Source organism: Gossypium raimondii, chromosome 9 (assembly GCF_025698545.1).
Source record: "Gossypium raimondii isolate GPD5lz chromosome 9, ASM2569854v1, whole genome shotgun sequence".
Lineage (NCBI taxonomy): Eukaryota > Viridiplantae > Streptophyta > Magnoliopsida > Malvales > Malvaceae > Gossypium > Gossypium raimondii.
Genome location: NC_068573.1, coordinates 4,998,335 through 5,024,757, shown reverse-complemented (window position 1 = coordinate 5,024,757; position 26,423 = coordinate 4,998,335). Strand labels below are relative to the sequence as shown.

The following is a 26,423-nucleotide window of genomic DNA, read 5'->3' as shown; positions in this document are numbered from 1 at the left end:
AACCAATCATTGAAGAAATACAGCATGCGTTAACAAGGTCCAAACTTATACAACAATCAAACAAAACTTTTATGCTAAAAATGGTCAAAAAATCCAGCAGTACTTTTTGTTCATGAGTCTATATTTAAGGTCAAAACCAAATTTATAACTCAAAAGTGAAAAGAGGGAAGGTTCTGTTTGAGTCATAGCAAGTGATAAAAATTTTACTTTATCATCCTTGTCTTTATATATGTGATTTTCATATTGGATTCAAATGATAAACCAATTCATGATATGACTATAAAGTTGGACAAGTTATCTAGATGACATTAATTTCCGGATTTGCTAAATAAATATTGCATGTAGGATGATGAAACTTGCATGTAGCTCCAAATTTGTCTCTAGGATGATATGACTATAAACTTGCATGAAACATGCATGATATGGCTATTCAGCTTTGTCTCTAGGATGATGAAATTTGCATGTAGCTCCAAACATATAAGAAAAACGTCAGTTGTTAGGTCCAAACATATAAGAAAATGAGAAACATAAAATCCCAAAATAGACTATGATGCTGTTTTTTGATACTGTTTTTTGTTCATGTATATAGTTAAATTTTTGAGACACATGTAAACATATATATTTATGTGACATTTGATTTTCTTCATTGCTTTACTGGCTGAAACGAATCTGTTCGCATACACAATAGATGAGTACTTCGGCGATTGAAGTTAGTGATGAAAAAGTGAAAGCAATGTGGGATAAGAGATTGACAGACATATTTTGTGATATTTGTATTAAAGAGATATTAAAAGGCAATAGGCCTGGTACTCATTTCACAAAAGATGGATGGTTGAAAATAATGACCAACTTTGAGAAAGAAACGGGTAAGGGTTTTTCACAGAGACAACTTAAAAATAGGTGGGATGCCCTAAAAAAAGAATGGAAAGCTTGGAAGAAACTTAAAGGCGAAGATACTGGTTTAGGGTGGAATCCTATAAAAAGAACCGTTGATGCATCTGATGAATGGTGGGAGAGTAGGCTCCAGGTACTTTCCAAATTCTAAATATTTTTTTTTTGTTTATGAGATTATTGCCAATTACTATTATTAATCAATCATTTTATATGCAGGTTGTGCCTGAAGCTAAAAAATTTAAAACATCGGGCATTGATCCTGAATTCGAAGGAAAGTTGGATCAAATGTTCATGGGGATAGTTGCAACAGGTGATAAAGCATGGGCACCTTCTTTTGGTACACTCCGTAGTGATTTTTTTGAGGATGTTAACAACGAAATACCTGAAGAGAGTGAAGAAGAAAATATGAGAAATGATGTTCACATTTCAAATGATGTTCAAATTGATGGAAACAGTCAAAAAAGAAAAAATCCTGAGACGTCAAGTTCACATTTTAAAACTGGAAGAAAGAAATCCTCAAAGCAAATTGGAGGAGCTGCAAGATTGTCCAGTCAAATAGAAAAACTATGCAATGCAACTGACAATATGAGTCAAGCCACATCTAGTTTGACTCCTGTTATGGATCCATATGGTATTCCACAAGCAGTCAAAATGCTTGACAGCATGTCGGAAGAAGTTCCAGAAGCTAATCCGCTATACTTTTTCGCACTTAGATTATTGCTCAATAAGGACAAGCGAATTATGTTTTTATCAATTAATCCTAAGATTAGAGCTTTGTGGCTTAAGACGGAAATGGAGGATAGTTGAAAATTTTCTGATCCTCTAGGGTTCAAAGATATCTATTTATGTGTAATCTTCTAGTTATAATGGCTTAAGCGAATTATGTTTTTATTTATGTTTAGTTTTTGGATATTGAATTTATGTGTATCAATTATGTTTTATTAATAGTTGTTTATGTTTGGTCTTTAGATATTGAATTTATGTTCCACTTATTTTTTATTAAATTAGTTTTATTAATGGTTGTTTATATGTGATTTTGGATATAAAATTTATTCACGGTGATGAGTATAGTTGAGGATTATAGCGGTGAAGAAAGTGATGATGGAAGGGAAAAGAAAGAGATGTTACAACGTATAGAATGTTTTAACCAAATATTTGCTGTTGCATCTTCTTCCGTGCAATTATATTACGAGAAGTATATATTGAGGCAACCATGCATGGATTCAAAACAGTCAGGTGAGACATGGATCCGGGAGGTCCTTGACGGTCACGAATCACGTTGTATGATTAATTTTAGGATGTCTAAAATGGTATTCACAAGTTTGCTGAGAGTTTTGGAGACAAGATACAACTTGCAAACTTCAAGAAACATATCTTCTACTGAAATGTTGGGAATTTTTTTATACATCTTGGGCACCGGTGCAAAAGTTTCCCAATGTCGAGAAAGATTTCAAATGTCTGGATCAACAATAAGTCGATACTTTGCAGTTGTGCTTGAGAAAGTTTCAAGGATGGCCACTGATCTAATTGCACCTGAAGATCTTTTTTTAGCTCAATACCCGAACAAATACATAATGATTCTAGATATATGCCGCATTTTAAGGTTAAAATTTAATTTTATATTATTATATTTTAATATATTTGGTCGACTAAAAATATGCACGAGAGTAATATGATTATTTGTTCAGGATTGCATAGGTGCAATTGATGGTACTCACATTGCGGCTATTCTTCCCCCAAATGAACAAATTCCCTATATTGGAAGAAAATGTATCCCGACTCAAAATGTTATGGCAGTATGTGATTTTAATATGTGTTTCACATTTGTCATGGCTGGATGGGAAGGATCGGCACATGACACTAGAATATTTCTTGATGCAATTCGAGATCCAAAATACAAATTTCCGCACCCTCCAAATGGTTAGATATTTTATTTATATGTGATTTTTTAAATAATAAAGTATAAGTTCTTTAATTGATTTTTTTTATTAAAAAAATTCTTGAATTAATTGTTTGTTATATTATGACTTGTAGGAAAATATTATCTTGTTGATTCTGGATATCCTCAAATGAAAGTTTATCTTGGACCATATAGAGGTCAACGATATCATTTACCTGACTTCCGAAGAGGTAGACCGATTTCTGGTAAAGAAGAGATATTCAATCATTCACATTCATCATTACGTAGTGTGATTGAACGAACTTTTGGTGTTTTGAAAAAAAAATGGGCCATTTTAAGGGATATGCCAAGTTATAGTTTTGAGAAGCAAATGATGATCGTTGTTGCTACAATGACGATACACAATTTTATTCGAAAACATGTCGGCCGAAATGATGCAGATTTTATGGAATACGAAGATATTAACTCGACATATGAGAATAATATTGATTCAGAAAATGCGCATGGGCCACAAAGTGATGATGACGATGACGACGACAATGATAGTGATGATAACGGTGAATCAAATATTTTTAGTGGTTTTGAAATGGAATTAACAAGAGATGCTATAGCTTCTAGTTTAATGAATTCAATTTAAATTGTAAATGCTATTGTAAAATTTTTAGTATTTATATCTGATATATGAATATTACCCCCTTTTTAAGATTTCAATCCAAATATATCTAATATTTTAATTTGTTAAGTTTATGTTTTCTATGTTATGTTAATATCTAATATGAGTTATATATTCAAATACATTTTAAAATAAAATAATACAAATGTATTAAAAATATTAATTAAAAATAAAAATAATTTTATAATAATACAATCGTGTCAATATCTAATTACAAATATTTAATTTTTATATTTAAATATTTAAATATAGTTTATATATTCTAATTAAATTTTATAAATAATTAATATTAATTACTTAGAAATATTTAAAATTAATATTATATATTAAAATATTAACAATAAGTTATAATAATTTATTTTTTTATATTTTTGCTAAAATATCATAATATTAACTAATTTGAACATTATTTAAATACATATTTGCTACTTTATAATCTCATGTCTAAAATGGACATTTTATTCTTCAAAAGCATTTTTTGACAGCAATGCCAAACACTCAAAGTTCTCAAAAGCACTTCTCAAAAGCAATGAAGAACTGGCTCTTAGTCATGGTAAGTTACTGTTATTTCAGGTAGTTTAGGAGTTCCAAATATTAAAATTCCAAAGTTGTGTTTTGGGAAATTTGTATAAAGCAAAGACCAGTGCGATATATTTATGGCGAGGGATAAATCCCTACTTGATGTACTTTATTCATTGCACAGTGAGGTATGGGGATATAGAGAGTTGAGACAATAAACTATTGTGCCTTCACTTATAGTTCTTCTGGTTTTTAAAGAAATATTTACTACGTAATTTTCCATGTTTCACGTTAGTAGCATATTCCCTCTTGGATGGCTTTACTAACTAATTTTTTTTAAAAGCCTTTCGTGAGTATTTGGTAGATAATTCATATATGCGGAGTTGTGCTTATATGTATAACAAAAGAAATACACACTACTTGTGCAGTGGTTGATAAATAGAAAAGTAGTTTTTGGTTTGTTTACATTGGAGGAGAATATAAAAGTTTCTATGGTGCAACTTGACAACATCAATTTCTTCTATCGTTCCTGTTAATCCAAAGTCTAATATTATCCAAACCTAAGCCATAACATGTATGTGGATATTATATGGTAAGACTCCCGAATGAATATATTTTATATTAAAAAAATATATTTATAAAATTATTTTAATAAATAATTATGGGTAAAGTGAAAAACTAAAAATAGTGCATTTACAAGTTACCAATAATGTATAATCACACTCAAATATAATTATTAAATGAATTTTTATTTTTATATTCAAAACTAGAAGTTTGAAAATCAAAAGTGCAAAATGAAAAACAATGAAAAATAGAATTTTTTCCTTATAATTAAATTAGAAAATAAATAAATAAGAATGAGGTGAGAAATGATATTGTGGTTGAAATATATGTAAAAATAATGTAAAATATAAATTTATTGATAGATATAAAATAAACCCAATTAAATTCTGAAATGTATATATGTTTCACTTAAAACAGTTTTTTGAAATATTTTCAGGAAATCTGTCAAAGAACAGAAAATATTTTACACATATTCATCCAAACACGAAAAAAGTAAATCATTTCTAGAAAGTAAATCATTTTCTAGAAATATTGGCAAGCAAATGGAAGTTCAGGCTAAGATTAAGAAACAGAAAAATACATGGTTTACTTAATTACATGTTACTGCCGGTGAAAAGGGCCTTCTTTTTTAATTTTTTGTAAAGATCATCTTATTTTTAATATAATTTGTATAGCTTGAACTTAATCATTTATAGATATTGTGGCAGCCTGATTCCTTCAATAAATTATAAATGCAGGTTTCATTACTTAATTACATGTTATAACCAACTCAGCATTTGACTTTTGACCTTTAAGCAGATAGTTAGGTTTTTTAAATCTGCTATCTTCTCAGACTTGCAGATTGATATTAAGAATTGTGATTGCTGGTAAATGCTCCCTCGATCATGTTGATGATCAAGCTGCTGCAGTCCCACCTACAAATGCTCTCTTGCTTATGCATTGTCGATCCGCTCCTGCTAAGAGCTGGTTAGAAGAAGCTAACAGGGTCGAAGAGGACGAGGAAGATCAAGGAGACAAACAAGAGTGCAAGAGGAAAGACGAGGAAAAAAGAAAAAATTTGAGGTCTTTAATGGAAGAAGAAAACAGGAAGGTGAAAGAGAGCTTAGTAGTGATGAAATACGACCTTGATTTCTACAAAATTTCATCTGATATAGCCCAAGAGACATGGCTTGTTGGTTGAATGAAAGATCATTTATACTGAAGCCGAAGTTGGAAGAGATGATTATATTATATTATTATCCCTAGTGACTACTGTGTTTTCTTCATAGTTTCACTTTATAAATACTTCTTTGTGCTTTATTTCTGAACCCTTCATCTGAGGACTAAAAATTCTAAGCCTTATATAAAAGTCAAAGTTTATCAAATAATATCCAAAAATCTATTAAAATAAGTGCAAAACCCTAAACTTAAAATTAATATAAAATAAATAAACTAAATCAAATTGAATTATTATAAATAAACTAAATCAAATTGAATTATTATAGATAATGTAAAAAAATTAAAAGACCTTACCCCTAAGCATCTTTCCCTCTTTCCAAAATGGTTTGGTTATATTTAGTGTAGTCTGTTTTAGAAAGCTTTCTTCTGAACCGTTTAACCTTTATGCAAAATGAGGAAAGAAACATTGTATTTATAAATTTGATTTTTTTTTTTTGCTTTAATTCACAATTATTTTACTTATATTTGATTTATCCTTTGAGTTGGTCTTTCATGCTTGAAAGAAGCACGAAATGTAAGGAAGCTATTAGGATGGTGTTTGAATATTTGGATCAAATTGTCGAATTTATGTTCTGTAAAGCAATCGAATAAACAAGTTTATTGAACATTGCAATTCATTCCATCATATAGAACATACGATCTGGTTTACAAACAAATCATCAAAGCTTGATAAACAATATCTAATCAAGAACAAGTACATGGAGTTTAAACATTACAAGTTTCAGTTCTATCTCCAATATGCATTTCACGGTTCACAAGTTGTAACAAAGAGATCATTCGAAGGGGAATTCACAAGGATGTTTGGACACAAAGAAACTCTTCGCACACTTCTTTCATCCTTGGTCGAGATTTGGGTTGTCGATTTAGGCAAGCAAATGCCAAAGTAGCAATGCGAACAAGATTTTGTGCAACTAGAAGTGGTAAACGGTTGACAAGCACATCAATCAGCCTCCTATTTACCAAAGAAGTTGATGATGGCAATCATGATAAATTTTTGGTGTTTATTCTCGTTTCAAGATTTAAGATATTGTGTCCTAACTCACGGGATATAATTCTTTTTATCGATTAACGAAAAATACACCATTCTTTAAATTTTTAAGTAATTTTAACAAAAGGATTATATTTTTAAATTTCTTTTCGAATTTTCAATTTTTCGACATTAAGACATTAATTAATCGATTAGGTACCAAATTTGGGCATGACGAGGTTGCTAATCCTTCCTCGCATGCAACTGACTCCCGAACCCGTTTTTCTTGAATTCCGTAGACAAAAATCATTGTTTTAATAAAATCAAAATGTTTTATCAAAACGATTGAATTGCAAAGTGATCCGATCACACCTCAAAAAATGTCGGTGGCGACTCCCGTTCTTTTTATTTTCATTTTCAAAATAAAAGTCGACACTTTTTTTTTGTTTTAAAAAGTGGTTTCAACAATTATGGTTGGGAAAAAAAATAAAGAAATTGAAAATTTGATTTCAACCATGATGTTTAGATGATTTTTGAAGTACAAATTAAAAAATTATGATTATCTAAATCGAATTTTAATATTTGGTCTAACCTTTTTCATAAGTCCATTAAATTTAATTGGTGGCCTTTTCTAATAAAAAGAAAAAAAATGTATATTATATTTTGAGAGTTTGATGGAATTTGTGCAGGCTCCATTTTGACCCCTTTTGTTGCTTTTTAAGTTTGGATGTTACGTAGCCCAGATCTGTGTAATCTCACTTCCATTACATAAGTGGAGAGATAAAAAGAATTACAATATAATTACACTCTATCAGTCAAATGTATCTAAAAAATTATAATTCTTTGTAATTACTAGAAAGTGACATTACAACCTTAATAATCACATTTTCATCTAATTCATTTGTGGTATCAAAATACACTCTACATGTATACATGGAAACACCCCATACACTCTACATTGGGTGCCTGTACTATGCGCTAATGTAAAATTAATTAAAAAAGACATATCAATAGTTAAAGAAGGGCTTAATGGTATTTTTGCTCATCAAACTTAAAAAAAAAAATTAATTAAGCCCCTGTGAACTTTTTACACTCAATTGAGCCCCTGAACTAATAAATTGGTCAAATAGGCCCTTTGACTAATGTTGACCGATACATAGAAAAGGATATATCAATAGTTAAAGAAGGGCTTAATGGTATTTTTGGTCCTCGAACTTTTTCAAAAAAAATTAATTAAACCCCTATGAATTTTTTGCACCCAATTGAGTCACTTAACTAACAAAATTGACCAAATAGGCCATTTGACTAATGTTGACCGTTACAATATTGACGTAACCATTAACGACGCTAACATGACGCTTCATGTTAGTGATAGTTGCTGATGTACCAGTACCATTTCAACTGCCATGTCAAAAAAAAGGAATATTTAATTTTTAAAAGGAATAGTTGATGATGTTGCAGTACCAAGTTCATTCGTTTGAAGCTTAAAACTTTTTAAATTAAAAATATTTTAAAAATTAATTTTTAAAATTTTATAAATTTGTAAAAAAATTCAAAATTATAAAGTTATTAAATAAAGTTCAAAAATTAAAATTAATAAAACCATTTATAAGTTAAGTCTATGTCCGATTCATTCAAGACATTTTTTTCTTAATTATCTGAAGGTTAAAATATTAAAATTAATCTTTTTTTAAATTGATATGTGTATTAATGTTCTTGTACATTTTAGGATGTATAAAAATTAAATAAATATTTTAATTTGAATGTGCTTGATATGGAAGAAAAGTGAGAGGAAAGAATCATTTTCCATCGTAATGTATAAAAACCAATATTTCCAAATTGGAATGATGAAAAGAAAGAAAATGAGAGAGAGGTGTATGTTAGTTCAAAATTATACATTTTTAAATGTTTATTTTCTTTCATTTCAATTTTTAACTCTACCAAGCAATGTGCTTGATATGGAAAAAAAAATGTTGGAATTTGTGCTGGCTCCATTTTGACCCCTTTTGTTGCTTTTTAAGTTTGGATGTTAGATCTGTGTAATCTCACTTCCATTACATAAGTGGAGAGATTGTTTAATGAATTATAGTTAGTTCAGGAGAATTCTTAATCTATGTATTGATTGCATTTTGTTGCTTTAATTCACCATTAATTTACTTATATTTTATTTATCCTTTGACTTGGTCCTTCATGCTTGAAAGAAGCACGAAACTGAAGGAAGCTATTAGGATGGTGTTTGAATATTTGGATCAAATTGTCGAATTTATGTTGTGTAAAACAATCAAATAAAGATATTTATTGAACATTGCAATTCATTCCATCATATATAACACAGGATATGGTTTACAAACAAATCATCAAAGCATGATAAACAATATCTAGTCAACAACAACCACATGGAGTTTAAACATTACAAGTTCCAGTTTTGCCTCCAATATGCTTTTCACAGTTCACAAGTTGTAACAAAGAGATCATCCGAAGGGGAACTCCCAAGGACGTTTGGCCACAAAGAAACTCTTCGCACACTTCTTTCATCGTTGGTCGAGACCTAGGTTGCGGATTTAGGCAGGCGAATGCCAAAGTAGCAATGCGAACAAGATTTTGTGCAACCACTTGGCTTGTCGGAAGTGGTAAACGGTTGTCTAGCACATCAATCAGCCTCGTATTTACCAAAGAAGTTGATGATGACAACCATGGTAACAATTCTTCAGGATGTTTTCCCATTAACGTTTCCAGTGCCACCACTCCAAAACTGTATACATCACATTTTTCGGTGACAACCATCGTATAGGCAAGTTCTGCATACGAAAACCCAGATAAAAAAAATCATTTATATGTTCAATTAATTTTATAAATTCCAAAGAAAATGTCATCAAAACGAAGCAAAGAAAACCACCTGGAGCTACATAACCACATGTGCCCACAATAATGGTCTGATGGGATGATTCGAGATCCATCATTTTAGCAGTCCCAAAGTCAGCTACAAAGGCCTCAAAGCTCGAGTTTAAAAGAACATTGTTACTTGATATGTCTCGATGAACTATTGGAGGGCTGCAATCATAGTGCAAGTAAGACAAAGCATGCGCTATGCCTTTGATGATCTCCACTCTTTTTGTCCAATTCATTTCCACAGCTTCCGCTTTATCTCTTAGGTTGCAGAACAAACTCCCTTTTTCCATGTATTCATAGATCAAAAACATGGACCGTCGGTGTAGACAATACCCATGAAGCTTCACGATGCTTCGATGTCGTATTTCTGTTAGAAACTTGATCTCATTCCTGAAGCTCTTGTCAAAAGCTGGATTTTCAGCTTCTAAACGATGAAGTTTCTTCAAGGCAACTACTTTACCACAAGGTAGTTGCGCTCTGTAAACACTTCCATAACCACCAACTCCTATACAGTATCGAAAGTCGAAATCCTCTGTTGCTGCAACAATATCCTCGTATGCTATCTTTCCATCATAGTTCCATATGGAACACAAATCCCCATTCTTCGTCGGTTGTACATCGACGCAGTTATTCTTGAGTTTAAACCGTGAAAATAGAAAGCATCCCAAAACGGAGAATGTGGAGAAGATGGCAATTGGGAGGAATATTTTGATATAGTAAGGAGTTCTACTGCAGTTGGTTTTGTTGGTTACTGGAGGAGGACATATATAGGGTGATAAACGACTATTGCCTTCAAATGGATCGGGAGAAATCTTGTTACAATTATTTCCAGCATCGATAATGCGAAGCTTAGTGGCAAACAAGATAGGGACACTACCTGAGAGTTGGTTGAAGCTGAGGTTTAAATTTGAAAGGTGAAAAAGCCTACCAATTTCTGCAGGGATTGAACCACTCAGCTTGTTTTGGGAGAGGCTTAATGAAGTTAAATTTGCTAAATTCCCAATCTCTTCGGGAATAAGACCTTCGAATAGATTTGAATCAAGATACAATATGCGCAAGTTGAACAACTTACCAATACAAGAAGGGATTGAACCGCTGATTTGATTTTCGTGAAGGTTAATATATTCCAATTTTGTCAAACGACACAAAGCTAAGGGAATATGACCAGTAATACTAGTATTAGTGATGCTTAAAACCTTGATGTTCATTAACTTTTCAATATTCTGAGGGATGGAACCTTCAAGCTGGTTATTACCAAGGTACAAAGTTTCCAAATTGGTTAATTGGTACAAGGAAAAAGGTATTGAACCAAACAGTCTGTTGTCGTAGACATCAAAATAAGTTAAGTTTGATAAGAATCCAACTGCAGATGGAATAGATCCATTAATTTTGTTGGCCCAAAGAATTAAAGATTTGAGATTTAATAACTGACCCAAAGCAGAAGGGATTGGACCAACAATTCCACAACCACTTAGGCTTAAAGTCTCAAGACCCCTCAAATTCCACAAATTTTGAGGGATTGTATTATTACCATCATCAAATTGATTCCTATCCAAAAGTAGATGCCTAAGGTTGGTCAATAGCCCAAGAAACGGTGGAATGTTTCCACTAAGACTGGTCCAACTCAAATTTAAACTGACAAGGTTCACTAGATTCCCCAGTTGTGCGGGGATGGAACCGTTAATATTATAATTATAGGAAATGTCAAGGTACTCTAATTGGGTTAGGTTTCCTAGAGAAGGAGGTAACTCACCGGATAAACCACAAAAGGACAGGTCAAGTTGCTTCAATGCGGATAGATTACCTATCTGATGCGGGATTTTTCCTCCAAGTGGACGATCACTGAGATCAAGAAGGACAAGATTTGGAAATGAAGTGAAATTCAATTTCCCAAATCTATCTCCAACCTCAATATTGGGCACATCAGAAATGTTAATTTTGGTGATGCTTCCAGCAGTGTTGCATGATATACCTGGCCACTGACAACGTTCTGAAGCATTGTTGCTATAGTTACTCCACCACCCACTTTCTATCATAGCTATGGCTTCGGACTCCAAAGGCGATGGATCTGCTATAGTCACAGTTCTAGCAATGGAAATTAGAAAGATGGTAGCCTGCAGTATCCCTAAAATAATGGAAAAGGTTGAGGATGAGGCCATGTTTAACTACCTAAGCTTAATTGTTTGCTAAAGGTTCAGTTGTAGCATATATGTTATAGTTTCCAAACTGAAGAATTTATGGAAACTGATTATAGGAGTCAAGGTCTTGTTGCAATTGTTGTAGGGGCAAGTTGTTACCATTGCTTCAGTCGATGTAATGGAATTTACTTCTTCATGTGTCGTGCTTTCTTTTTCGTGGAAATTTCTATGTTGTTAGTATGAATAATAGAGAATAAAAGGAATGAATCTTCTTATATATGGGTCCATATTTGTTGATAATGATACCTCCTTGGTTTTAATTTAATTTTCCACAAAACAAATGCATGCATGTTGGCTGCTATTTTACTTTCTCACCAAAAAAAGATGATTAATTGTTATTTTTTTTATTGAAATTAGGATGTCCATCGCTACCTATAAAGAAAATTCATGAAATTAAGTTAATTTCAGAGGCTTAATTAATTAATTTAGCGTCAGAGCCATTTCTCTAGATTAAATTTTGGTGTTCTCGTATTTTATTGTAGAAGGGAAATGTCTGATATAATTTAAATCCAAAATTGCATTTGTCGTGGAATCAAAATTTTCATTTAGAAAGCGTTGGAACTTCATTAGTCGTAAAATTGGAACACCTTGTACATGGTGAGGTGTACTAAGTGCCTAATTATGGCCCCAAGCCTTGACAAAGACGATTCCGTGTTTAATTGTGGCCCCAATTATGACTAAAGGGAATTTTTGGTTCAGTCGTGATGGAATTTATTTTAACCTAAGAAATTTCTCACCATTAAGACCCAAAAAGTGGGGACTTCCGATAAATTAATGTTGCTTTCTCTATTCGCAGATTTTAATGAAATTATATCTACACTTGTTTAATATATTTTATTAAATTGATGTTATTTAAAACTCAATTTTTTGTAAAAGTAACAAATCTTAATACAAGGTTAAAGGGTAAAAACACCTTAGTGTTTATAGAAATACTCCCTGTATTGGTAGTATAAATAATTCTTAGACTTGAGACATAAACTCTCCTTGCATGTTGATCGTCATACTTTAATTCATCACCAAATAGATTTGTATTGATAGGTGCTTAAAGTAAGATGTTTTAGGTATGGTATAACATATCTATTTTACTCTTGACTTGTATAACTGTAAGTCCTTAGTGAAGGCAAATAATCAAGGTTAATATAAGGAATTGCAAGTCTAACACGGATGACAAAAGTAGACACCATGTCATGCCTTTTAGCTTATTCAGGGTATATGATGGAAATATTTAATTACACATAAATACTAGACATCAAAGTTTCTGTCAAAAAAATTAATTTTGACTTTGCCAATTTGGAGTCATGATGAATGGCTAGATTCTACTTTGAAATAAATTATATTTATTGTCAACATAATTAGAAGCCTAATGGATCACATAGATAATAAAATTTAGAAATTAAAATGAGAGGGACTAAATTAAATAATTTAATAAATCTCAAAGATTTATGTGGTAAATATTATGGCCAATTGTTGTTATTGAACTTACCTTTTCATACGCAATACTTTTTTCTCATGGAAATTTCCATTTCGTGCCTGCATAGTGATTAGAAAAGATAAGTATACATTTTCATGTTGTTATTAGTATTAATGATGCAAATATTAGAGTCGAGTAAATTAATTTTGAGTTAATCGAGTTAACGAGTCCAATTTGTTATCATCCTAACTTGATTAGGAATTTTTTCAAATAGAGTTGAGTGAAATGAAATTCCAGTCGAGTCGAATTGAGTAAAATTATCCTAGTTAAATTAAAAAATTAAACATGTCACGTTAAAATCTTGCTACAATATAACAAATTTCATGTTAAAGTATACAAATTTAAAATCATATATATTTGAAAACTCTTTCAAAGCAAAATTAAAGAAAAAAATACTTTAGAATTATAAACTTGAATCATTAATTTACTTATTTAGGTTCCAAAATTATTATATTAGAAAATTTTTAAATTTTTATTATATATTCTTTACAATTTTTTATAATTTTTAAACTTTTATAAATTTTTAAAAATAAATAAAATTTTGAATTTTATAAATATTTTGAAAATTAAAATTATTTTGATTACTTTGTAATTTTGTACCGGTTGTCAATTTTAAAATTGACAAGGACCAAAAGGTATTTAATAACTTGAATAACTTTATTCTATTAACTTGAAATTTGAATATTTTTAATTTTTTGAATCGAATCAAGTTTTACTTGCCCTAACAATTACTATAGTCAAAGAGTTGAATCTTTGCTTTTCGTTTTTTATGGTTTTAATTTTCTACAAAATAAATGCATGCATGTTGGCTGGTATTTTAATTTCTCACGGAAAATAATATGATCCAATCAACTTTTTTCTTTTTCTTTTATATATATTTATATCCAAAAATTGCAAAGAAATTTTATGAAGTTAAGCTAATTTCAGAGGCTTAATTGAATTAGCTCAGTGTTAGAGTCATTTCCTTGAGCAGATTAAACTGAATTAAGTTTTAGTATTTTCATATTTTCTCGTATGGCAAAATGTCTTATATAATATTTTAATGATTGAAATATTATTAATATGACATCTTATTTGAAAATTCAATGTGAATTAATTATTTGAAAACAACTTAATTTCATGAATTTTCTTTTCAATTGTTTGGAAATTTAAAAAAAACAGTTTAATTCGGACCCAAAAGTGCATGATTTTGAAATATCTTCCTTCGTAGTAAACAAATAAAAGGAGGAAAGAATTTCTTCGCAAAACGTTAGAAATTCATTAGTGTAGTGTTTGAAAAATCATTTAATAATTATTAAATTTGAATATAATTATTTGCTATTACAAAGGTGCAATATGTTTAGATAACCATTATAATTGGTGGGTTCACTAAATTAAATGTAATTATAGCACCTCAAATATAGTATTCTTCTTAGGGGTTGAGAGTTGGGGTGGTTACCAGAGTAATTACAATCAATTACTAATTATTTTATAGTTTTTCAAACACAAGTACATGATTTAAGAAATTATTTTTATGCAAATTTATAAAATATTTTAATACAATAATAAAATATCTTACTTTTTAGAACATATATTTTAAATTTTTTAAATATAAATATATATTTCTTATTGGGTCAAAATTGTTTTGCTATTAGCCACATAAGTCCAAATATTTCGTGCAAATTTTGACCTAGCAAATTTCGTCCAAATATTTCTTATAAAGCATGTATTATAATGTTTATACTATTATTTGAGCATTTTCACATATGCGTCATAAAAGCTATTCAACACTTTATAAAAACATTGTTTATAAATATTATATTGTAAAATTTATATTATTATTTTTATCTAATTTGCATGAAATAATAGTAATCGAAATATTATAAAAGGTTATAAAGTTGGTTTATTATTGAATACATAGTAAACTGCAAATTAAGTTGAGAAAAACTATTATAATTGAAGGATTAAAAGTTGGTTTGTACCTCAAATTCTAGAATGTTGACAATGATGTTTGGGAGAGAAAATAGATCAAAATTGTATTTGATAAATACATCAATATTATCATCACCTTGCTGTTATTTTATTTTCTCATAAATTATTCAAATTGTTACTTTTTTTTTAGGAAATATTATGTGGTAGATGTTGATTATGCAAATGCAAAAGGTTTTCTTGCAGTATATCATGGGGTACAATATCATTTGAAATAACAGAGCTAGACAAAAGTTCCAAAGACGGCTCTCGCAAACTCTTTATTTAAAGCTTCAAAATGTGGTTGAGAGGATATTTGTTGTTCTAAAAAATATTTCCCATATTAACAAACCACATCAATATAGTCTAAAAAACAATGTTCAATCGTGCTAATTATACTCCAGAATTCCATTTATAGGTGAAATTGGAATTATCAATACTTTAAACAGTACACAAAAAAAATAGATCTTGATAATCTTAATGATATAGATAAAAAAATGATCTCGATAATCTTAATGATGCATATTCAGATTTTGATTTAGATGATGAATGTTATACCCCACCACATGGACATGTGTCAGCAGTATAGACAACATTGACCCTCTCATTGAGTCTACCTAAGAAGATGCCTTGCCGGACCATCCACCAAGATCAAAGGAGCACCAACCCACTCTTAAAAGGAATTGTTTAATTCCGATTAGCGGAGCGTCACCTAACACATCACACAACCTTTTGACGCGTAGTAGGATGACAAACCAAGCACCTTGCCCTGGTTACTCAGTCAGTCACATTTTAAGCTGTGATCATAACCACAGAAGCATTATTATTAGTATTATTTATTTAATGAAACATAACTTTAATTTTGGAGGACCAGGAAAAACAATCAAGTGTCAAAAATAAGTTTTGGGAATTACCTATCAGTCATGAAAATAAATTTAACATTCATTCGTATTAAGTGTCGTCTTTGCATTTAGACTTAATCGATTTTATTATAAGCAAGATAGGGTTAACTTCATTATATCATAATTGTTTTAGCCTTATTGAAATAAAGGATGAAATCAAACTAGAAAAATCATAACTAACTCAATAGACAAGAATCATGCTCGCAGGTCAAACAGTGGGCAATTCCTAGTTAAAATCTTAGGCATGAAAAGAGGCAGGATATAAATTGGACAAAAATGAGCATAAGGCAGTAGCAATAAGAACACAATAGGAAAAAAAGATAAAATAGTAGAAATAATGAGGAATTTCTCCTTTACTGAAAACACATTGTCCTCGATGTGAAAGAAAAAGGAAGAAGAAAAAAACAACTAGGTGAAAATAAAAGGGTTTAGAAAAACTCCCCATATAGTCACTGTCGTTCACGCATAGTTGCAAGGAGGGGAAAGTTACGGTATGGCTCCTATTCTTAGCCATGGTTATTTGAAAATCATCGGTGGGGGTGAGGGAGAGGACTAATGGTGGCTTGAGGGAGTTTTGGGTGAACATGGGTGAAAAATTAGGGTTTGAAAGTGTAAGAGGAAGGGTGTTTGGTTGTAGGGTGGTTGCTTAGGCGTAGGTTTGAGTGAGTTTAAAGCAAGGATGCACTATTCCTACCTAGATTAGGGTAGAATATAGGGTTTTGCTAAAACATACCCATTCCTTCAAGATGTCGTTCCAATTTTAATTTTTCTTCTCATCGATTTTCCTAGATATAAGAAGAGAGAATAAAATTTATTAACATAAAAGAAAATAAAATAGAAAATAATATAATATATATAAATAAAATAAAAATAAAATTAGGTTTCCTCCTAACAAGTTCTTGTTTAATGCCGTTAGCTTGACGCCCCAACTAGTATTGGGGTTGTTCCAGCTTAATTATTTCATTCGTATAGGCTTGGAAATTCTCCTTTTTTACCACATCCACCATATTTGGGTTCAATCGTCCTTGTGCCTCTTGCTTTGGTTTTGCTTTTTCCTCCAAGAAAATCTTATGTGTGCCTGTCAAGGGGTTAATCCCTTGTAAGTCGATAATGGTCTCATCATTATCCAAAATGAACATTTGAGATGGTCGGGAAGTAGTTTGAATTCTAGATCTGGTGCATGCACAACAGAAGGTAGAAGTTTAGTATCCATAGGAGCCAATAATTCATTAACAGATTCGCAAATAGATCCTGAATCGAAATTTTCATCAAAAAATTTTTCAAGTTTATCTTCATAAGGTGGCTCAAAAGTTTATTCTACTAATGAGTCAATTTTGTCAACACGATTTGCGTTCAAGATTTCACTCGGGTGACTAATAGCATCATAAATGTTAAACTTCACGATTTCCCTATCAAATTTTGTCGTGAGGGTTCCAAGGAAAAGTCTCCCCAACAAGATGTCTGAAGACCCAAGAACGTTATCCTCTTCTATTTTTATCATAGAAAAGTCTGCAGGAAAGATAAGTCCATTGACTTTTATTAATACGTCCTCAAGGATTCCTTTAGGATGCAAAATAGACATGTCTACTAATTGAATGGTAACACCTGTTTTTGTCAAAAAAAACCAGCGTTAAGTGATTCATAAATGGAAAAAGGCATTACATTTATGGAAGCTCCTAAATCTCACATGGCTTTTTTGATTCCTAAGTGGCCTATTTTGCATGGTATTGCAAACATGCCCCTATCTTTGCATTTTGCTGGCATATTCCGCTGTAACATCGCGATACATTCTCACCAACACTTACTCTTTCATTTCCAGTTAATTTTCGCTTGTTGGTGTAAAGCTCTTTAAGGAACTTGGCATATCACAGAATTTGTTTGATGACATCCAGCAATGGTATGCTGATCTCAACATTTCTGAATGTTTTTAGGATCTCTTTCTCCTCTTTACCTTTTTGATATTGGTTCAATCATTCTGGAAATGGAGGTTGAATTATGGGAAATAAAGGTTTTGTTTAGGCCTGTTCATTGTTCACTTACTTTTTCTAGATAGAATCTTGATAAGATTCTTGCCAGTGCTTTTCCACTTCACATTGTTACTACATTTGCGTGTTGTCTTGGATTAGGTTCCATTTGTAATGGCAGATTCCCTTGTGAGTTCAATTTCTCAATTGATATGGTTAATTCTCTTATAGGCGCCTAGGTTTTTTATTTAAAATCATGCATATTAGCTGCTAATTATTGACCATGGTTTCCAGAGAGGTAATTGAATCTCACAACTATTGTGGAATCAGGTTTTGGTATGGTTGGTTGTACTGTAGGTTAGCTCCGTAACTCAATTTGGGATGATCTTTCCACCCTGGGTTATAGGTATTAACATAAGGGTCATATTACCTTAGGGGTGGTGTAGAAAAAATTCTCACAGCATCCAAATGGGCCATAGTATCATCACACAAACTAGGACACGCGTCTATTGTATGTTTGAGTGTTGCACAAATTTTGCATGGTCGGGCTGGTCCTATTTTTATTGCAAAAAGATAATTCATGATATTAATAAGTTGATTAACTTTATCTTCTAAAGCTAAAATACTTAGCTGGTGAACCCTTTTGGTAGGCTTAGGATTGGCTCGGAATTGCTGAGTATTTGCAGCTATCGTGGATATCAATTCCCTTGTCTCTTGGGGAGTCATGTTAACCAATGCTCCTCTACTAGTAACATCTACCATATTCATCTCTATGAGCTTTAAGCCATCATTGAAGTATCAGAGCAGAGACTGTTCTGTTATCCCATGTTGTAGGCAACTTGCACACAATTTCTTGAATAGCTCTCAATAGTCATAAAGAGACTCCACATCTTTTTTCCTTATCCCAACGGTCTCCCTTTTTAACTCAACCGCACAAGATGTTGGGAAAAACCTATTGATAAACAAACGGGGGAGATCAGTCCAAGTTGTAATAGATCCAGGAGGTAGATAAAACAACCATTCCCTAGTAGAATCTGCTAAGGAGAAAGGGAAAGCACGCATTTTGATTTGATCCTCAGTTATGCCCTGAGGTTTCATACTAAGACAAACCATATGAAACTCTTTTAGATGTTTGTGCGGATTTTCATTTTATAATCCGTGAAAAGTCGGTAGTAACTGGATTAATCATGACTTCAGTTAAAAATTAGTATCTATAGTAGGATACGCAATGCATAACGGTGGTTGTCCTGCAAGAGCTTCGACCAATTGCCGAATTGTTTGAGCCATAGGTTGATGTGCTAGATTCAGGTTTTCGTTAACCTTAGACTTAACTTTGTCAACTACTTCTATTTCCAACGATGGGTTACTCTAAGTCCCTACCACCTCTGACTGCTTTTTACGTAGCTTTGTTTCCTTGCGATTAGCTCTCGCAGTCTTTTCTATTTCTGAATCAAACGCAAGAATTCCTAGAGCAGATCTGGTCATAAGAAAAGGAAACAAGATTAGTATGTTACTAGTCCCCAGCAACAGCGCTAAAATTTAGTGTGTCGTTGGAAGCACCAAAAATAACCTATCCGTATAAAATAACAGAAATAATAGTATAAGGGAAGTAGGGTCAAATCCTTAGGGACTAAATTTGCACATCTTCTTGTTTCTTGAGATCTCGGGCACAGTCGATGCCCAAGAAAAATGTCGTACCTGAAAAAATAAAAAAGACAGAATTAAAAATATGGACGAATTGATATTGTATAAATTGAAATTGAAATTGTAAAAATAAATAGAATTGAGAGAAGGGATTCTTCGATTTGAGGGGTTCCAGCCTCCAGTTATCTCGATCCTCATTGGGTTCAATCATAGGCTTTTAGGTGATCCTTCTCATGACAGAATAAGCTAGTTATAGTGGAAGAGGACGCCTACGACCACCAGCTCCACTTAGGTTTTAGACTTACTATTTAGAGGAACCTGACTCTAGCCAACCGTCACTTTTGTAAGACTGTCTTACATTAGATCATCATTTCTCAATGGCGAATTCCATGCCATTTTGTCTCTTGGGCTTGACAACCACTGACGTAGTAAGCTAACGAACCGACTGTACAACCTTTCCAAAACATACAAAGCGACCGCCTTTGCACAAGATGGAAAGATCACTTTTGGAATGACATGGATGGAAGCGTCAGTCTCGTAATGCGGAGAAACGATGAATACTAGTTGAGAAGGCTAAGTGTGGGTTCTAAGCCTCATGAACCTTTTTTGGGGAATTTTGACAACCTTTGGCTAGATGAGTTTAGTGGCTCATGCTTTTCGGGAAAAAAAATAAACTTAATAAAATTGAATTTTATTGAATAATAAAATGAACAAAAGCTAAGAGCTTTAGGGAGACGGTTATGTCATTCCATCCTCTATTTATAGTACATAGAAAACATAGTTTGTTCCTATTTAAACTCTAAAAGATAAATAAAGATAAAAGCTGAAATTAAATTTAAATAATAATCCTAACAATAATCCTAATAAAATTCAAATTTAAATAGACTCTTATGTTTATAAATCTCTTCTTTGAATTTTTGCCCCCAAGCCTTTCACATTTTGTATTTTTCGCACAGCTTCATTCCTATTTCGCATGCTGGCCCATTTTATCTTTAAATTCAAGCTTTTGCCCCTAAATTTTCTTTTACCTTCAATTTGGTCCCTACAAGATAAAAACCATAAAAAGCACAATTTAATATAATCATACTCAAAATATATATGAAATTAACACATAAAAGTATGTCATTTTAGAGTATTATCATCAAACCATCCACCAAGATCAAAGGAGCACCAACCCTTTAGAAAGGCTAGGCACCTGCTTTTTTGGTGTGAACACATCCTTAAGGCCATTAGGACCTGCATGGGCATAACAACCTTATACTGATCGAATGAGTAACATAATGGACCCCATCATGAATATCCTTCATGTTCGTGAATATCATTTACACATTTGGTGGGACTGAGCATTTATCCTATCATGTCATGTTAATAGACAAGAAGACCTCTCTTATAAATATCTTTCCAACGATAAAGAAGGGATCGATTTTCCAACCCTTAAAGTTACTCTAAGAAACCATCTCCTCTTTCAACAATCAACTTGTCCTCTTGTTCCTTTCTAACTTTCTGCCTTTTTAAGTGAATCAGCCTCCACAAAACCACCACTCACTCTGCCTTACCTCCTCCTTACTCACCTCCATTTTTGTACCTTGTATCAACAATGAAGAAATTGGTCAAGGACTAATAGATGATGATAATAAGTATATGTTAAATGTTAGAAAAAGAATAACCCAACAAACATGGAATGCTAGAGCAATAATAAAGCTGCATATGATGTTTATTTTTCTTGTTCTTTTTTTATCAGTAATTGAGTTGTCAGTTACTTTCTTGGACTAATGATTTGATTTTAATTTATGTTAAGTGTTTAAATTTTTTTCTCAAGTATTATTGATAACTATTTATAGTAATTGATACTTTAAAAAAATTAAATTTTGTAAATGTGTAACTACAATTTATATTAATAAACAAGGCACAAAGAACTACAATATGCTTACACTCTACTAGCCAAATGCATCTAGAAAATTATAATTCTTTGCAATTACTAGAAGGTGACATTACTACCTTAATAATCACATTTTCATCTAATTCCTCCGTAGTATCAAAATACACTCTACATGTATACGTGGAAACACCTCATACATTGTGTGCCTGTACCATGCGCTAATGTAAAATTAATTAAAAAAGACATATCAATAGTTAAAGTAGGGCTTATTGGTATTTTTTACTGTCGAACTATTTCGAAAAAGTCAATTAAGCCCCTGCGAACTTTTTGCACCCAACTAAGCCCTTAAACTAACAAAATTGACCAAATAAGCCATTTGACTAATGTTGACCGATACTTAGAAAAAGATATACCAATAGTTAAAGAAGGGTTTAATGGTATTTTTGGTCCTCGAACTTTATCAAAAAATCAATTAACCCTTGTGAACTTTTTGCACCCAATTGCCCTGAACTAATAAAATTTGCTAAATAGGCCCTTTGACTAATGTTGACTATTACAATGTTGACGTAGCCATTAACGACGCTAAGTGGTGCTTCATGTTAGCGATAGTTGCTTCTGTGGCAATACCACGTCAACTTCCATGTCAACAAAAATAAAAAATTAAAAGGAATATTTACTTTTTAAAAAAAAGAATAGTTGCTGATGTCGCAATACCAACTTCATTCGTTTTGAAGATTAATTTTTTTTTAAATTAAAAATAATATTTTTAAAAATAATATATTTTATAAAATTTTATAAAATTTTAAAATATTATTAATATATATAAAATATTAAATAAATTTAAAAATTAAAATTAATAAAACCATTTACAAGTTAATTCTATGTCCAAATTCATTCAAGATAATTTTTCTAAATTATAAAAGTTTAAAAAATATTAATAATTAATATGCTTTAAAAATTGATATGTGTATCAATGTTCTAATTCTATTGGTACATTTTAGAATGTATAAAATTAAAAAATATTTCAGAAAATAAATAAAAATAAATTTTATTAATTGTTTGTGTAAAGTTTTTTAGATGTACAAACATATCCAAATTTTTAAACCTTTTAAGCTACACATGTAATGAAATATTAGATACACTATTTTAATTTGATATATTCATACATTTAAAAATCCTTAGACGAATGATTAATAAAATTTAAATTATTTAAATTGATATATTTTCTATAATAATTTTTTATTTTTATTCATACTAAAAGGTAGCAATAGAAAACTATTGATACGCATATCAATGTTTAAAGAAAAATTATTTTAATATATTTTAAACTAATCTTGAATGAATTTGGACATATTCATTAAGGACTTAAGTTTTAAATTTTTTATTAAATTTTAATAATGTTTTACATATTTATAAAAACTTTAAATTTTTTAAATTTAAAAAAAATTAAGCTTTGAAACGAATGAACTTGGACAACCACGTGTTTAGGTTCATTCTAGTAAAAAATTTAAATTTTCCTTTTAATTTTTTATTTTTAAAAATATTTTTATTTTATTTTTACTAACATGGTAGCTAACTATCGCTGACTTAGAGCACCACATTAATGTTGTTAATAACCGTGTTAGCACTGTAACGACCACAAAGTAGATGAACGTGGCGTTTTTCAATGCCTTATTTTTGGTAAAGTGAAAGAAATTTAGGAGGATAGAAATATGAAAGAGTGGAAAAAAATAACATAATTATGAAAAAGTAATTTGTAATGGTTTGTTTTTATTCATTAAGATAGAAAATAGACATTTTTTTTTCCTCTCACTTTTCTTTCTTACCAATTACACTTAAGTTGGTAGGGTGGAAAAGTTTTGGGATAGAAGGAGGGAATGGATAAGTAGAAAAATAAATAAATCTTGAAAGAAAAGTGAGAGGAAAGAACCATTTTCCACCCTAATGTATAAAAGCCAATACTTCCAAATTAGAATGATGAAAAGAAAGAAAATGAGAGAGAGGTGTATGCTAGTTCAAAATTATGCATTTTTAAACGTTTTATTTTATTTCATTTCAATTTTCAGCTCTACTGAACAATGGATGGAAAGTTTCGCTTTTTCCATCTTTTTTGCCAAGCACAACTATGGGAAGAAAAATTATATTTTCTCTCATTATACTTTTCTTTATTCCTAGCAGCTAAAATAGCATAAATACAATATAATAATAAATACCAATGTAAATTGGACTATTGGTGATAAGTCTTCAAAGTTTGTCCTAATCCAACATCCTTAATCCAATGGATTAGATTTGCAAGATGAAATTCGATCCAGTCCTTAAATGTGTTTCTCTAAATGGATTGTTCTTTATTGATGGGCTTAAAAACTTCCACAACACTAACATCGATCATAGCCCAAAGAATTTGTATCGCCAACTATAAAAATGACAAATAACAAACTATCGCAATGATGGTGGAAGTGACCACTTCCATTGGCACTTAGCCAGCCATGTCACAAACTCTCCTCAACAATACTCTCCTTTGTCAATTTTTTTAACAAAACCAAACAAATCAGGAAGCAAATAAATAAAACACCTATAGCTCCCCCCTCAGCACAATCCTCAATCCAACAAACTTAACTTAGAACATAGTTAAGTAGATTAACCACCAATGCTTTGTCTAGAATATGCATTAACAACAATAAAAACTATAATTATAGTTTAGTAAGACATAGATAAAAGGAAAGGTGGAGGGTATCTAGCATGAACCTTTTTTGCATGTTTGACCACTTTTTCATATATCAATTGGCCAAAGTTAAACTCTACCATCTCAGCAATCGTCCTAACTAGGATGACAACTTTTTTTCTCTAACAACATCCCTTTGATTATTTGACAACCAATTCCTCATTACAATGGAAAATAGTTTAGTAGGATGAATGTTGCCTTTTTTGGCTAAATGAGGTTAATATTATTGGTGATTAAGGGTGAGTATTCGATCGAATCGAGTCGAATTGAGTTAAAAAGTTAAGTTAGTCGAGTTGATTAATCCTATTTTAGCAACCGGACTCAATTTGAATTTTTTTGAATTGAATCAAATCGAGTAAAAAACTTTCAAATCAAGTTGAGTCGAGTTAACGAATCATATTATTTATACTAAATGTTGCGTTTATATGGACCGATTATTTAACTAATAGACGAAGTATAAGATTATTTAACTACATAAACAATTTAATGGTTTTGCCTTTTAACTTAATGAGTAAATATTTATCGAAACGATGTAAATTTGCCTTTTAACTTAATGGTTTTGACTTTTAACTTTAGAAAAGGTAAACATTTATCAAAATAACGTAGTTTTGCCTTTTCTTATTGAATTTTCGGATAACTCAAATTGTATAATTTATATTCGAGTTAAACCAATTTTTATTCGAGTTAACTCGAATAACTTAATTAACTCAAATGACTCAAACTATTTAATTCAAAATTTGAAAATTTTTATCGAATAATATGATGATACTTGAGTTTGGACCCGTTTTAGGCTTAGGAGCTCAACCTATTATTATTATTATTATTATTATTATTATTATTATTATTATTATTATTATTATTATTATTATTATTATTATTTAAAAAAGAAAACTAAGGACGATCCCCATGACTAGCTAGCATCGCTCTGGTTTTGAAAGAAAAATCTAAGAAATTGAAATTTTGAAATTTCAACCATGATGTTTAGATTATTTTTTGGCACAAGTTAAAAACCACGATTATTTGAATCGAATTTTATTTCTTGTTTAATTTATTATTAATTATAATTCTATATTATGTAAAATAAATATTTTATTTTTAAATAGTGAAATAAATTTAAAAATTCTATAAAAAACTCTTTGTAAGTGATGTACTTGAAAAATTAATTTTTTGGGAAATTATTTATAGAAAGATAAAATGACAAATTTAATCCTGAACAATTATAATATTTGTGGTCAATTTGACCATTATTCTTTTTTTTGAGCTAAATTTGATAACTAATCTTTCTAAAAGAATCAAAAAACTTTTTCTAACAAAATACTAAATAAACATTAATTTTTAGTGAAGTTGGCGTAACACTTTGCGTGTCAATCCATGTGTACTTTATCTTGATATGACATTATTTATCTTATATGTCACTTCTACAGATAATTTAAAAATTATAAAAGTGTTGAAAAATAAAAACTTAAAAGTTCATAAAAGTTCAAAAATACTATGAAGTTCACGTGGAATGCTACGTGGGCTTCCATATTTATAAAAATAACATTTTAGTTAATATTTTTATTTTAAAAATCATTTCGATTATTTTGAAATGTTGATGGTCAAATTTGACTTTTTTAGAGGTTGAGAGTCAAATTAAAAAAAAGTATAAGAGGCAAATTAACAAAAGATATAAAAATCAAGGGTTAAATTAATTATCACGCCTTATATAAAAGACTTGAAAACTTACCGAGTAATGTCCAAAACCATTAAACAAAGTTTATTTTATTAAAATAAGTCCAACACCCTAAACTTAAAATTAGTATAAAATAAGGGTAAACTACAAAAAAAGTCACTTTTATTTGCCTCAAGTTACATTTTAGTCACTTATGTTATTATTTTGTTATGAAGTAATCACTTTTCCGTTAAGTTCCGTTATCTCCCTCACGGTAATCCTACGTGGCAGTCCAATTAGATTTTAATTGCCAACTTGGATTTCTAAATGGGATGAGAATAGATTTTTAATTAAATAAATTTAATTAATTAAAATTTTTAAACCCTAAACCTTAGCTGAAAACACCGTTCATCTCTTCTCT

General features: G+C 30.7%; 2 protein-coding genes across 2 annotated transcripts; one reads left to right on the top strand and one right to left on the bottom strand.

The window, feature by feature from the left end:
- The first annotated feature begins 670 nt into the window (after positions 1 to 670).
- LOC105798215 (L10-interacting MYB domain-containing protein) lies at positions 671 to 1,850 on the top strand. The gene is made up of 2 exons (XM_012628198.2): positions 671 to 1,027; positions 1,111 to 1,850. The coding sequence occupies exons 1-2, from the start codon at positions 689 to 691 to the stop codon at positions 1,699 to 1,701; spliced, it is 930 nt and encodes a 309-aa protein (XP_012483652.1). The 5' UTR covers positions 671 to 688; the 3' UTR covers positions 1,702 to 1,850.
- A 7,179-nt stretch (positions 1,851 to 9,029) lies between these two features.
- On the bottom strand, positions 9,030 to 11,857 carry LOC105798214 (probable leucine-rich repeat receptor-like protein kinase At1g35710). Its single transcript, XM_012628197.2, has 2 exons — positions 9,632 to 11,857; positions 9,030 to 9,533 (listed from the first exon to the last, which is right to left on the bottom strand). Exons 1-2 carry the CDS (start codon positions 11,781 to 11,783, stop codon positions 9,139 to 9,141), a joined length of 2,547 nt encoding a protein of 848 aa, XP_012483651.1. The 5' UTR covers positions 11,784 to 11,857; the 3' UTR covers positions 9,030 to 9,138.
- Positions 11,858 to 26,423: the final 14,566 nt, after the last annotated feature.